This window comes from Myxocyprinus asiaticus, chromosome 47 (assembly GCF_019703515.2).
Source record: "Myxocyprinus asiaticus isolate MX2 ecotype Aquarium Trade chromosome 47, UBuf_Myxa_2, whole genome shotgun sequence".
In the NCBI taxonomy this organism is placed as follows: domain Eukaryota; kingdom Metazoa; phylum Chordata; class Actinopteri; order Cypriniformes; family Catostomidae; genus Myxocyprinus; species Myxocyprinus asiaticus.
In genome coordinates, this window is record NC_059390.1 from 3020001 (window position 1) to 3036170 (window position 16170).

Consider the following 16170-nt stretch of genomic DNA (forward strand, 5'->3'; position numbering starts at 1 on the left):
CAAGATGAAGAATGTTTTCAGAGACCAATAAAAATTTAAACATATTAATAATATATCCAGTGGGGTCCAAAAGTCTGAGACAACACTAAAAATCAGTATCAAGACTACTGTAGCAAAGTGAATAGCCATTATTTTGATTTTTTATTTTTTTTATTTTGATTTGGAATGCCCAATTCCCAATGCGCTCTAAGTCCTCGTGGTGGCGTAGTGACTCGCCTCAATCCGGGTGGCGGAGGACAAATCTCAGTTGCCTCCGCGTCTGAGACCGTAAATCCGCGCATCTTATCACGTGGCTTAATGAATGCGTTACCGTGGAGACGTAGCGCGTGTGGAGGCTTCACGCTATTCTCCGCGGCATCCATGCACAACTTACCACGCACCCCACTGAGAGTGAACCACGAGGAGGTTACCCCATGTGACTCTACCTGCCCTAGCAACTGGGCCAATTTGGTTGCTTAGGAGACCTGGCTGGAGTCACTCAGCACGCCCTGGATTCGAACTCGTGACTCCAGGGGTGGTAGCCAGCACCTTTACTCGCTGAGCTACCCAGGCCCCTCGTGAATAACCATTATTAATATTATGGAGGAATAGGGTTTAAGAGATTTAATGCCCATTGCAATTAATGGGAACTAGTTCATTAATGTTTAATGTTACTTGAATTGGTGTTATTTTAGTGCATTTCTTTCTTTATACTGTGGAATACTTTGTCTGAAAATTTTTAATAAAACGGTTAAAGTTTTTTTCTTTTCTAAGAAAGAAACTAAATACAGAAGTATATATAGAGTAAATTTTCTGCACTTATTAATCATGATTAACAATGAAAAATCATGCGATTAATTGCGATGAATTTATTATTATTTTATTTGACTAACAGCAATAAAATTATTGCATGTTTAAAACTATGATCATCTTAACAAATGAAATACACAAACCATTTCAATATTTATTGAGTGAAAATTATTTACTGTTTTACAGTTGTGGCGTCATTTCCACCACACCAAACAATTTTACCCCTAATAAAGCTTTTAGTGTACTGGTTACAGTACGCAGTCCAGTGCCATAATCAATGACATGATACAACCGTTCTTGGCTTCTCTTTCTTTTTTTGTTCATATATAATTCAGTTCTTCGAGCAAATGCTTTTTTTCTTTTGAACTGAGTTTTATTTCACATTTATGACACCTGAAGTGAACAAGATGGGCGTCAGTGGAGATCTCTCAGGCCTGAGAGCCAGAAGGCTTGTTTGCTCCATAAAAACAGCTGGGAATCAAGCGGGAAGGTCTGCTTTACTTGTGTAACTGTTAAATGTGGCGGTTTGCAGTTTTGCTTTCCGATGGATGTGTGTGTGGGGGGGGGGTGCTTTGTGCCACAAATAAAGGTGTGAGGTTGTGGGAGTTTGAAAACAACAGCTTTCAAAGCGGAGGCAGAAAAAAAAAAAAAAAACACAAAACATGGCATTCACCCACCTTTTCACATCTCCAGGGAATCCGACCACAGCTCTTTGGAGCTATACATCGACTCGGGCACAAAGTTCTTGTATATATGCTTTTCTATACGGCATATGAGTCTCCTTTACTAGTCACCCTGCTAAACTGAAGCCTCAAAGGCACTATGGAAATTTAAACTGCTTTTTGCAGGCTTTCTGGGGATTAAAGAGAAGTTATCGCCCTGCAACGTCTTTCATGAGGCCTTTTCATTGATGGGTGACTCTTTAATGTACAGCTGATGGCTGTTTGAGCGCTTAGTGACACTCTGCCAATCATTCAGGGTGGTTTCAATTTCATATTGTCCCTCAGTACTGAAAGTCCTTGACTGTTTCCTTCAGACACTGAAAATGAGAAAATTGCATTCCCTGAAGTACTTAATTTAAATGATGTGACACTACTCCACCAGCGCTGCCTTTATTCTCCTCGTTGTGCTGAAGAGATGTCATTTCTTCTGACATAATCACAGTATGAGAAAAGTGGCCAGATCTTGCAATACCACATTCAAATCTACCTTTTTTTTTTTTTTAATGAACAAAGAAAAGAGGTGCTGTTAGGGAGGGGGGGGGGGGAGGTGTTGCCATGGAAACGCCCACACCTGCCCTCTCCATTTCTGCAGACCTCAATCTTCTGAGCAAAAATCTCGATTTCCAAGAGGTGATTAGAAGCCAATGAAACTATTTAATGACTGAAAACGAGAGGAATACCAACAGAGAGAGAGAGAGACTGTAAATTTAACACAGATCAACTACATTTGAATGGAATACTAGTATAATGTAAAAAAGTGTAAAAAACAAAATAAAATAAGTTGTGTTTTCTAATCCTATTTGTGTAAGAATGTCGAACTTTCGCAAATACTTTCAAGTTTTAGAGTCATATTTTACCCCAGAATCCAAAGACAAAAATAGTTCTGCATTTTGCAAAAAGAAAATTAAGCCTATTGAGCCCATTTTCAGTATTGTACTGCAAAAGAATAGAAAAAAAAGAAAGTTATACTGTAAAGGGCTTTTGAGTTTAAGACAGCGAGCGACATCCCGTTATGATGTCAGAAGTAAAAAGTTATTTTGCGTTTTTATATTCCAGTTTTGTGTAAACAATGTCTAAACTTTCTGTAGACTGATCAAACATTAAATCAAGAAAGAGATTTAAAAAAAATTGAGAATTGGAGAGAGAAAAAAGATTTGACAAATTGTGTTTTTTAGAGATGTCAAAGTTAACGTGTTAACATAAGGCATGAATTAGATATGCTTAACGCAATCATTTTAAACACATTTACTGAATTATATATTATTACTGTTTCATTCTGATTTCTAAAGAATGGTCGGAAATCATGGGATTATTTACAATTATTTAATTCTATTGTCAGACTTAAAATAAATGAATAAACAAATCTGCTTTGCATGGGGTTTTTAAGGCACTATTCTCTTAAAGCGGCTTTGAAACAATAATTACTGTGAAAACGCCATATAAATAAATTTGAATTAATTTGAAAATGTTTCTCTTCAGGTTCACCAAACATTACATTAGTAGTGGGTATAAAGATACGCTGTCAATTTAATATAAATAAATATTTTGCCAGAATATATATATATATATATATTTTTTTTTTTTTAACTTTAGGACAGTTACAAAAAGCCATTATTCTATTATTAATTTTGGAAACAAGACTTTCACACTATCATACTTCATATACAGTTGAATGCTGAAGTTTACATACACCTTAGTCAAATACATTTAAACTCAGTTATTCACAATTCCTGACATTTAATCATATAAATCATTCCCTGTCTTAGGTCAGTTAGGATCACTACTTTATTTTAAGAATGTGAAATGTCAGAATAATAGAAGAGAGAATGATTTATTTCAGCTTTTATTTCTTTCATCACATTCCCAGTGGGTCAGAAGTTTACATACACTTTGTTAGTATTTGGTAGCATTGCCTTTAAATTGTTTAACTTGGGACAAACGTTTTGGGTAGCCTTCCACAAGCTTCTCACAATAAGTTGCTGGAATTTTGTCCCATTCCTCCAGACAGAACTGGTGTAACTGAGTCAGGTTTGTAGGCCTCCTTGCTCGCACACGCTTTCTCAGTTCTGCCCACAAATTTTCTATCGGATTGAGGTCAGGGCTTTGTGATGGCCACTCCAATACCTTGACTTTGTTGTCCTTAAGCCATTTTGCCACAACTTTGGAGGTATGCTTGGGGTCATTGTCCATTTGGAAGACCCATTTGTGATCGAGCTTTAACTTCCTGGCTGATGTCTTGAGATGTTGCTTCAATATATCCACATAATTTTCCTTCCTCATGATGCCATCTATTTTGCGAAGTGCACCAGTCCCTCCTGCAGCAAAGCACCCCCACAACATGATGCTACCACCCCCATGCTTCACGGTTGGGATGGTGTTCTTCGGCTTGCAATCCTCACCCTTTTCCCTCCAAACATAACGATGGTCATTATGGCCAAAATGTTACATTTTTGTTTCATCGGTCCAGAGGACATTTCTTCAAAGAGTAAGATCTTTGTCCCCTTGTGCACTTACAAACTGTAGTCTGGCTTTTTTATGGCAGTTTTGGAGCAGTGGCTTCTTCCTTGCAGAGCAGCATTTCAGGTTATGTCGATATAGGACTCGTTTTACTGTGGATATAGATACTTGTCTACCTGTTTCCTCCAGCATCTTCATAAGGTCCTTTGCTGTTGTTCTGGGATTGATTTGCACTTTTCGTACCAAACTACGTTCATCTCTAGGAGACAGAATGCGTCCCCTTCCTGAGTGGTATGATGGCTGCGTGGTCCCATAGTGTTTATACTTGCATACTATTGTTTGTACAGATGAACGTGGGACCTTCAGGTGTTTGGAAATTGCTCCCAAGGATGAACCAGACTTGTAGAGGTCAAGTCTGTACTTGTTTTTTCTGAGGTCTTGGCTGATTTCTTTTGATTTTCCCATGATGTCAAACAAAGAGGCACTGAGTTTGAAGGTAGGCCTTAAAATACATCCACAGTTACACCTCAAATTCAGTACACCTCCTATCAGAAGATAAAGGCTTGACATCATTTTCTGGAATTTTCCAAGTTGCTTAAAGGCACAGTTCACTTAGTGTATGTAAACTTCAGACCCACTGGAATTGTGATATAGTCAATTAAAAGTGAAACTATCCATCTGTAAACAATTGCTGGAAAAATTACTCGTGTCATGCACAAAGTAGATGTCCTAAACGACTTGCCAAAACTATAGTTTGCTAATATTAAATCTGTGGAGTGGTTAAAAAATGAGTTTTAATGACTTCAACCTAAGTGTTCTGACTTCAACTGTACTATCACACTTAATAAATGGATCTTTATACTTGAAAATATATTTATTTTAGGAAGGGGGTCGCTCACGAGGCCCCATCATATTTCGTTAAAATATTTGGTTTTAACTTTTTTTCAGGAAGTTAAAAAAAACCCTGCTCTATGCATCTAGAATATTTGCATGCAAACATACCCTAAGTCACAATTCTGCATCAGATATCCTACTCTATGCCACACATTAGGGAACAGTTCAGTTTTAATTCCCAGCATTATGTTCTCTCTTTAAAACCCATCTGTAAAATCTTAGCACCCTCCCTTACCACTCTTTACTCTGATCTCTCACAGTTTGAGCCCTCATTTAGCACAAAATAGCTCCGGAATCACAGGCTGTAATTAGCCAAATTCACCATTGATGGAATGGTGAGCCACAGATACCGGGACACCAGAGGAGAAACGCACTCCACATGTCCCTGTCACTCTGATGGCAAGTGCACAAACACACCCTCCTGCTCCATCACAAACTCACCAAGAGCCAATCAGAGAATGTAGATAAAAGTGCCCCATTACTGTCTGGTCAAAAATGCCTGATGTTGGATATATGATGGATATATGTGTGCATGTGTGTGGTGTTGATAACCTTGTCACAGAGGGTTTAAGACACCTGCAGACACCAATTAGGATGTCATTTACTGTTAATGTGCCACCAGCAAGTGAACCAGCAGGGGCTATACACACTGGCCAGACAGAGGCAAGGACACACACACACACACACACACACACACACACACACACACACACACACTAACTTTATAATAAATCACTACATATCAAGGACAAACTCATACTTTGGATAGCTTTTCATACACATTCTTTTCAAAAGTCCACTTTGTAAAACTTACATGCTGCTGTATATGCATAGATACAAAACTATTACACAATCAACCCACACACAAACACAAACATTATATGGATGAATCTCATGTCCAGGTCATATTTTACCCCAAAATCTAAAGGCAAAAATAATACATTAATAAATATTAATAAATAATATATATATATATATATATATATATATATATATATATATATATATATATATATAATATATATATTTATATAAATTGTAAAGAACATTTTCATTTTAAAATAAAAAAATTATAAATAAAATATATAAAATACAAACAGTCAAGAACATGTATTATTTCACTCCAAAATCTAAAAGGCAAAAATAATAAATTAATAATTATTAATAAAAAATAAAAACTTGTAAACATATTAATTTTATCATTTAAATATTCTTATTACATCTAATAAAAATATACTTAAATGCTAAAGTACATTTTCATTTAAAAAATAAATAATATAATAATAAAATATATTTATAATTTTTTTTTTTTTTGTTGTTTTTTTTTTAAAGAATAACAATCCGGACAGGACAATTAGAGTACTGTGTTACAGTCACATTTTTCACGTTAAAGTTATGAGAATATGTGCTTGGTCATTAAAATGTCTCAGTACCCAAAAAAATTTATGTCCCTTTTTAATCTGCAAAGTATAATAATTTTATTGTAAAACATACGATGACATTTGAAATATGACCTGTGCATTCCTTAGTGAGATTAACCGATATGTAAAAATGAATGAAACAATACACACCATATCATAAATATCCTCTCACCTTGATGATCTCATCAATAAAGCACACATGGGTCACTGGGTCCCTTTTTTTGGTTAAAACTTTCTGCAGGTGCTGAACCTGTTCAGGAACATGACTAAAAGTCAGCCAAAATATCAACTGAGCATTTACAAACTACTAAACTTTAAACGGTTTTAAAAGTGAACACAAAAATATATAGGGACTTAATAACATGGCCATCTGTGAGTTATTGCTGCTTTACCTAATGGAATTTAGGGAATTTAGGGTATTTTTTTCAAATAAAACATCCGTGTTAGTTTGCTAATGTTTGCACACCTGAGCACACGCGGCACAGATCTGGTCCATTAGCTTCTCTAAATTTGTCCACAGAGCAGCGCGAAACGCAGCCGTGTTTCCAGGAGTGGGCATGATGGCTCGGCCAGGAGCACCTGAATGCAGCAGACACAAAAAACAAATGCTAAAACACAACACAAATCATTAACCATATTCAAACACAGCTGTAAATGCACTAAACTACATACCTCTGGTGTTGGCAGGCTGAGTGAGAACTTTAATGTCCAGAGCATTTACGACGTTCTCTTGCACAGACGCTCGGTATCCGTCTACAACGTTTCTTATGGTTTCTCTCAGACTGCCGAGATTATAAAACACCTGTAGGGCCGTGCCCACCTGAGACGGATTCTGGGGGAATAAACAAAGACGTCAATCAATAAAACAAATTATATCACGAAGAAGCAAATTCACACAGTATGATTTTGGTTATATATTAGTTTCATAAAGTGTGAAGTTGTGCTTTTAAAGACAAGATGAAGATTTTGTTCTCTATTCAGTATGAAAAATACAGCGTTCCTTAAGCTCAACTGGTAGAGCAATGGTTATGTGTTCGATTCGCAAGAAAAACACACACAAAAAAATTATGTAAAGAAAAATCTTAGAAAAGTGTAGTCTTTAATGCTCACTTTTGGCAACATCTCTGCAAAATGCATTGAAGTAAATGAAAAACTGTCTTAATAAATGTCCCTAGTCTTATTGTGCACAATTCAACAGTTATTTTTTTTTTTTAATGTTTCCATAATCTTTCGTTAAAATGTTAATAAACTTTTGAAAAATGTTCAGGTCATGTAGGCAGGGAAAAATATTATTATCCAGTATTAATATTATTGCTAAACATGTTCCCATCAAATTCAAATCCCCAAAGTCCCATCCTACATTATTTCTCATTTCTAAATATTCTGTTACTTATCACATAATGCAAGTTTTATGCAATGCGAACGTCATTTCATGTCGACGATGATGCTGTTCCCATTAAAAGGGCATACGTTTCCGGTGGCTTACGTTTGAGTAAAATTGCAGTTGAAAGTGGGATATTAGGTCACTGACAAACAGGAATCTAATGGGGCTTTTCCACTGCATGATACGGCTCGACTCGACTCTGCTTGCTTTTTGGGGGTTTTCCACTGTGGATAGTACCTGGTACCTGGTCCTTTTTAGTACCACCTCGGTCGAGTTTCCAAGCGAGCCGAGCCGATACTAAATGTGACGTCAAAACCCTGCAGATCACTGATTGGTCAGAGAGAATCGTCACTACTAGCGTCGCTGGATTTGTAACATGGGACATCAACCCGCTAGTTTTAAAGTTAGCAACAGCGATAGCAGTATCATTTGTTCACGCGACTTTCGAATTGTAAAAACAAATGGCTGTGCGCAAAACCACGCCGTGGTCAATAAACGAGGTGCAGACGTTCCTCTCGTTAATAGCCGAGGAGAGGATCCGACAAGAGCTGGATGGGGCGACGCAACTATGACGATCAGCCTATAATCCCACCCACGTTGAGGCTGCACTAAACTGCAGTGGAAAAGCAAGCTCAGAAAAGTAAAGCGAGCAGAGTCGAGTCGAACCGTAACGTGCAGTGGAAAATGCCATAAATGTGTTAAAATATGCCTGACCTGCTAAACTCTTTACACCCCCTTCTGAGTCAAATTTACACCTGAGACTAGTTCTTTTCCGCATGACGGGATCACAGACTGTGTGCAGCACTTCCTGTGAGAGCTACCGACTGACGTCAGTGACAACACCAGAGTGCATGTTAAGAGAAGTAGGTCAAATCAGTATTAAAATTTGACTCTCAGTTTAGCAATGACTACGGGACATCTGCGTTTAAAGAGGAAAAAACTGAAAGCTCTCCAGTGTTGCATGCAAAGCAGCTTCTACCAGACTGTCCTGATTTGTGATCTGCCCTTTAATTATATCTTGCAAGATGAAAGCGCCAAGCATTACACCTGTTTCAAGACCCCGTCGAACTTCAATCTAATCTCGGTGGATTAAAGATGATCAGGCCCAGTCGCCTTCCCAAACGGCAGGTGAATGGATATGCATGCAACTGATGTGTGAAACCAAAGCAAACCCAAAAAATCAGATAAGAGGAAGAGACAATCCAGCGAATCTAGCCTTCTTGTCTCTGTGTGCTTCACTAATGGTGCACAGATTGAGGGTAATAGGCATGGGTGGTGGGATAAAAGCCATCGGTGGTGGTTAAGTACTTGGAGGCAATCAGCAGTTTCCAGCGCTAATCACGGAAGTGATGGACACACATTTTTCTCTCTTCAAACACACTTGAAGTGAAGGCGAAGACTGGGGTCAGGGCTGCAACCTCTACTTGTACAGAGAATGAAATGTTCAAATTCTGAAAGATGTCTTTCCACGTTTATGCTCTACACCAGTGGTTTTCAACTGGTGGGTGGTCACTCAAAAATGGGGCACATATCTGTTCTGATAGGGAGCAGGGAAAAGCCAATGCAGGGAAAAGCCAACTCAATCTTTTGTTGATGACATCAAACGACTTCAAATGATGACGTCTAATGAGTTGGCTCAAACAAAAATGCATGACTTTTCCTCCTATAGAGAGAAATAAACGAAACAATGAGCAATGTTATAATGATTTTTCCTAATTTGAGCACCTAACCTGAACCCCAAACCTAACTATAAAGTGTAACCCCTTACACAAACACTAAACGCAACCACGATTTTAAAGGAATTTTATTATAACTTTGCGGGATTATAGGGTTTTTGGCATTATGTCTTCATAGCAACGAAGTTGTAAAATTGGATATAACAATACAGAAAAGGTTAGCAAGCAATTTAATCACACTAAAATCATCTTAAAGGAATGTTCCGGGTTCAATACAAGTTTAGCTCAATCGACAGCGTTTGTGGCATAACGTTGATTACCACAAACATTTATTTAAAAACAGAAAAAATCTTGATTCCAGTGAGGCACTTACACTGGAAGTGAATGGGGGCCAATTTTTGAACATTAAAATACTCACCGTTTCAAAAGTATAGCCACAACACATAAAGGATGTGTGTGTAAACATGATTTTAGCATGATAAAATCACTTACTAACCTTTTCTGTGTAATGTTATAGCCAATTTTACAACTTTGTTACCATGACTATGTAATGTCAACAAACCCTAAAACCCTAAATGACAATTTAAACAACTTTACAGCTCAGATAATACATGAGTTTTAACAGAAGAATTAATGTAAGTGCTTTTATAAAATTATAAGCTTCACATTTCTGCCGTTAAACCCTCCAAAAATTGGCCCCATTCACTTCCATTGTAAGTGCCTCTCTGGAACCTCGATGTTTGCTTTTTTTAAGAAAAGGAGGGAAGATCAGAAATACATTTTTGTGGTAATCAACATTATGCCACAAATGCTGTCGATTGAGCTTTAATTGTATTGAACCTGGAATATTCCTAAAATAGAAAAATAACTTGTGTACCACAGAAGAAAGAAAACACTGGTGTTTGGAACGAGACGAGTGAAACTTATTACAGATTATTGACATACATCAGATATTTGTATTGCATAAAAAATATGGGAAATGTTTGATCACAGATTTTTCCGTTCCTAAAATAAAGTGTTGGATAGGAGGCTAACTAACATTTCATCGCTGTCCGAACACTTGTCTCCACTTTTGGCAATTTTGAATTTTTTACCATAGATGAAATGCGCCGAATGACCTCTTCCTTCTGTTTGAATTGTGCATTGATATGACCAATGAAAAGATGTTTAATCAGGCTGTCTGTTTAACAAGTATCTTGTAATGGATGTTTTCCCATGCTCTTGAAAAACTAGTTATTTGGAGATACGTGCTTTTCATCAGACAGCGGCGATTTGATGCCCATGTTGTATCGATTTTTCTGTGGGAATAAAATTCTTGCCTTTTCATGTACTTTTTGTACCTTTCCTTGTATGAATCATTACGAGTTGTTATGATCCTACATTGTATTTTGCTGAAAATTCATCTGTGGTTGGGTAAAAGGAAGCCACGTTAGGCAAATGGCAACATGGACAGGTTGCGTGACATGCCTTCATCCTCAAACCATGAATAAAACTATTCAAGGTAAAAAGAAAATATGACCCATATGAGTTGCAAAGCCAGTTGAGAAGCACTGCTCTAAACAGATCTGGAGAGATTGGGGTTTAATTGCAATGGGTGTTTGAAGGTGAGATGTAATTTTTGTCAAAGTGCTAATTAGATTAAAAATCCCTAGTAACAGTTCCTATGCATTGTGACATCATAAGACACAAGGGATTTTCAGACTATGGTAAGGTATGGAGGAAAGCAATCCCTTGTGACCTCATTAGAGGTGTTGGGCCATTCCGATTTCTGTTACACTTGTGACGGCATTGTTTTTGTAGCTATTTGAGATGTAGGAAGTAAGACTGAACTGTCCCTATCATCGCAAACAAATGCAAAGCACTGGTGCCCATTTTAACTCACCTCTTAAAGGGTTACGACACACTAAAACACATTTAATACATACATGAAAAATATGCAAACTGTTGTAAAACAATATGTTTTATTTACAAAGTACTGTTAAATTGTTGCTTAAAAAAGATTAAATATCATACTTCATACTGTTTATTTAGTGAAACCAGTGTGGAAAACATGGCTTGTTTATTTTTAAATAGATATTTTACTTCTTGCATTAAATATTTAATCTAATTGGCAACAATGGCTGAAATAATGGTTCACGTGATTTAAAAAAAAAGACCAAATTTATTAGACCAAATACATCAAGATAACTTCAAGATATAGAAAGTATAGACATTTAAATATATTTATTACACAGCTCTCTGTAATCCTCAATTCTGATTAGTCAATTGCATCATCCAGCTGTCTGATATTTCAGAATAACTACCGCACATCGGTAGATAAATTCAGTATTGCGAGTCATCGCTTCTATCGTATCACTCTGCGATCTCTACAAGTAAGCTAACAATATCATTTCAACTCAAATAAATATTTAATGTCCATTTATTTATTTATCTGGGAGGTAGCCGAGGGGTAACAGGGGTAATTTAATCTACTGGCTGACTGTACATTATCCTTCACATATTGAACATTGTGAAATGGTTGAATAATATATATAATTTTTAAATATCACCCATCCCTAGTTTACAGCATTCACAAACTGTACTGTCTACCATGATTGGTTATGTGGTCCAATAGCATAAATGTTTGAGGGTGTTGCTTATGCAACAGTTCAGTGTAGTTGTCAAAGAGCAGACGTGAATCACTGGAGAAGAACAACAGAGGATTGAGACAGGTTCACTCACAGCATGTAATGCACTAGCCCTCATTTACCCTGAGCTGCGGAGAGATAATAGTTTAGCAGGGACATGCACAGTCACCGTGGAGATGGATTTGATCAGCTCAATGCAAGCCGCTGACCCAAGATGGCCAGTCGCCATCTGCCGTGAAGGAGGTGTTTTCGCATTACTCGCATCCAGGCGAACACAGTGCTTTTGTTTCCAGAATTAGCACTTAGCAGGAACAGGTGGCCAACGATTGTTTTCTTTACTGGCAAGAGAGGAGAAAAACCATATTTGGGCTTCTGCATTTAAGCTTAAACTCAGAAAAAGGACAATTTTAGAGGGAAAACGGACAGTGAAAAAGGTGAAACACGTCTAAAAATACCCCCAGCTCCATGTTGATTAGATTGACTTGAGAGTTGTGGGCTATTGTTGCAAAGAATGATACATTTTATACAGCCTGTTTGGTTATCTTCATGCCAATCTTGCTGCATTCTCTGTCTGTCATAAGTGAAATTCATTCCGTCTAAGGGATAGTATGAACTTGAGGAACGTGTAGCGCTCTTTCTTGATATGTTTCTTGGGAGCATTATGTTTCACGATTGAGGAATGAATATGTTTATATCAGATAACCCCTCAAGCTTTGTATCCGACACTCAGAGCAGTCAAGGTCACAAACAATACAAACATCATCATTACTTGCAGCCAAGAAATCCTTACATAATTGCAAACAGCATTTGGTACGCTTGGCGTATACTTATTGCGAGTCCTACAGATCATATGTACATGGCGGTTTGAGGCATGCCAATATAATTATTTTGGTGCTATAGGCACTAGAATTGCATCATGGAACTTAGAATTTCACCATGTATATTTAAGTCAATCAGTGTGTTTATACGCACAAATATGCTGAAAACTACCAACAAAATCAAACAATACAAGAAAACTGCGTTTACATGTAATTTGAAATCATCTGGTTGTTCTCTGCTTTTGATGTCAAATGTAAACAGTCATGCACACAACACTTGCACACATTGGATATATGGTGGAAAAGGTGTTTACATGCAACGCAAATATCGGGGTAATGGGCAAAAAATTTACGAGATGATTATTTGCTCAAACCGTTTCCGATCTGTGACATGACTTCCGACACCCGCCTGTCAGCAACACCCGCCCTTTGGATCAGCCGCCCTTCCTTGGCCCCTGACGGGAGTGGGCAGGAAAGAGTGGCGGCACAGTGCATGGTTTTCGTTAGCAGGTAATTACCATTTTTTGACCGTTAAAATGTCCTAATGACTGACAAATTCAAACATTGTCGGACACAATGTCCGGTGAAAATATTAACACGAACGGTCATCAACCTTAATAGTTGATGCCACAAGTGCACTGTGTGCCGCCATCCCAAAAATAACAGCGCTTTGATGCCACAGATTTCAAACTTTCCCGCAGCTTACGATGTCCGAGTCCGCGACTTCAGCGCGTTGTATCCCGCACACTGGCAAAAGCAGCCGTTATTCCCGTCTCGCGTGCCTGCAGTGAGAAGCTTCTCACTTCTTTGTAAATGAAAAGGTATGTGGCAAATTGCAGTTTAGTTTTTTGCTTGGCCTCCTTTGCCCCGTTAAACGTTTTTGATTTAAATTAGATGCTAATTCCATGACGTCCGTAAAAAAAAAATATATATATATCTTTGAATGGAAAAGCAGCTAAAATGAACAAATGTTTATCGATTTGACTCAGTTGTGTCATTATACCGCATTATTATGCATAGTCCATTACATTACAGTGCATAATAAACATCAAAATTCGATGGCCGGATTTTTTCGAAATTGACCAGCAAACTTTATCATTCCTGGACACATGGCCGGCACCAAAATTTCCTAGCGGAAACTCTGGCGGTGATTTTTTCCTGTTTGGCAGTGCATGATAGGGCGCACCTGAACTCAATGAAGAGCCTCATTGCCGCTGCCTTTAAAAACCAACCACGCCTCTCCTTGGGAGGCCGAGATCTCTTCATGCTGGCCATGAAACGGGGAGGGTCTGGCACAAATTAAATGCAATGCCGGGAACTGGACACGGGTTGTGGCTGACGGGCCAGGATGCTGGGCCACTATTCCCCTTTCACGCCGTGGTCCAAGGAAGCCTAGCCGCTTAGATGAAGCCGCCGCCCCTTGTACCCTGGACCAAGGGAAGTGTGTCGTGGCCCCCGGACCTCACCCATTATAACTGGACCTTAACCTGTCATCCCCACCCATCCGTCACATAACCCCAGCACACTGCGAGGACGCCAGACTCCCCTTTGTTTTGGACCCCAATAAAGGAAAGTCGTTTAAGGCCTTTAAATGGGCACACGTGGGCTTATTAAGCACAATCGGTGTAAGATTGTGCGTGTAAACATGTTCATTGTAATTCTTTTGCTTTCTGTGCCAGTGAGGTTTGCACCTTATTCACAAAAGCCAGCACTATTTGCCTTTTGCAATGAACATTGTGCAATTACCGCCGAAGGAAAGCAGGTGGTAAATGGAATTACATTGAAAAGAGATGTCGGTGTACATTTTATATTGTTCAGGGCAGAAGTAATTCATCAAATGTAGAAAAGAGCATTATAACCAGGCAGTAAATAGCGGGTGTAAATGTTTAACCCACTGGAAGAAACTAGATGTTAGTAGGAGTGACATGTTAGGGGCGAATACGGTAGATCATCCCTGGGTCACTGTTCTATCTGCCTCCATCATGTGTCCCACCTGGACCTGTAAAAACTACCCCACTCTGATGGTATCGCCTCCATTATAAGCACTGTGTGGGGCTTGATTCAATTCTCTCCTGCTTGGTAGAATTCAATTCGGTCAAACCTCGTTCTGCATGACTGCACTGGCAAGATGTCCTTTTACCTGAGCAACTACAAAAGAAGAAATAGACTGTCCAAAAAGGGAGCTGACAATGATAATAAAGGGATAGTTCACCCAAAAAATGAAAATTCTGTCATCATTTACTAACCATCATGTCCCTTTGCCATTGTATGACTTTCTTGATTCCATGAAACATAAAAGGAAATGTTAGGCAGAAAGTCATACAGGTTTCGAAACCTGTGAAGGCGTGTAAATGATGACAGATCTTTCATTTATGGGTGAACTATTCCTTTAAATATGTCACCTCGAAAGGATCATGGCGAAAGTTTGCCCATCACCAGGGATGGAGTGCATTACAGAGAAAAACAACACTGTCATTTCCAGCCAATTGCTTTCTTTCATACAAACACCTGGTCACCAAGACTGTATCATTAGCTTCTGCCTCTGTTTGTTTTGTCACCATATGGAAGTCTCAGCTCGGATATTTGTCAAACCAAACCAATAGCTGATAAGATGATGATACCAGACTCTGTGTGCCCACATGCTGTACCCAGGTCATTCTTAATATGCAGTACATTTTCATCACTCAATAAAATATTGATCAAATGTTTTTTTAAAGGAATGTTTCGGGGTCAGCACAAGTTAAAGGCAAATCTAGGGGGCCAATGCTTCCAATGCCCGTCAAGGAACTAGTTCAAATTATTTTTGTGCTGATCAACATTATGCTTCAAATGCTGTCAATAGAGCTGACCTTGTACTGAACCCGGAACATTCCTTCAACTAACAAAAGCCAGTTCCTTAATGACATCATCCAACAGGAAGTGGCTTTTTTTGTATTGTTGGGAAAACACAAATGTAAGTGTTAGCAATGGATCTGATGAATTCTGTGATGTTTTGCGTACAAGTTGGCCTGTAACACTCGAAAACATTCCATCCTGTTGGATATAATTACAGTAATCGGTATGACTATACTAAAAATAAAAACGTCTTCATGTTGACAGCGTCATGTAAGCAAAGTGTCAATTCATCACTGAAAGTTTGGTATACCCTTTATAGAAATACTTCTTAAATTACAACACAAGCATATACATTTTTTACAGTCAAGAGATCAAGTACCGCATAACAGGAATGACCCTGTACCCCATATGTGAATGACACAAGTTAAACAAATGATACAGGGACATTAATCTTTCATGTTTGTCCAGTCATGGTTCCACACCAAAAACAACAGCAAACACGGCCTGTCAGAACATGTAGAGTTAGTTTGGCCATGTGGCAATAAGT

At 38.3% G+C, this 16170-nt stretch overlaps 1 protein-coding gene across 1 annotated transcript in view; it reads right to left on the reverse strand.

Annotated features, from left to right (window-relative positions):
* The window catches only part of LOC127436515 (conserved oligomeric Golgi complex subunit 5-like), a 104929-nt gene that overhangs the window by 36478 nt on the left and 52281 nt on the right, over positions 1-16170 (reverse strand). Inside the window, exons 8-10 of the mRNA XM_051690764.1 lie at positions 6956-7115; positions 6750-6862; positions 6456-6533 (exon numbers count right to left, since the gene is read on the reverse strand). Coding sequence (XP_051546724.1) covers positions 6456-6533; positions 6750-6862; positions 6956-7115 — 351 coding nt within the window. The remainder of the gene's footprint in view (positions 1-6455; positions 6534-6749; positions 6863-6955; positions 7116-16170) is intronic.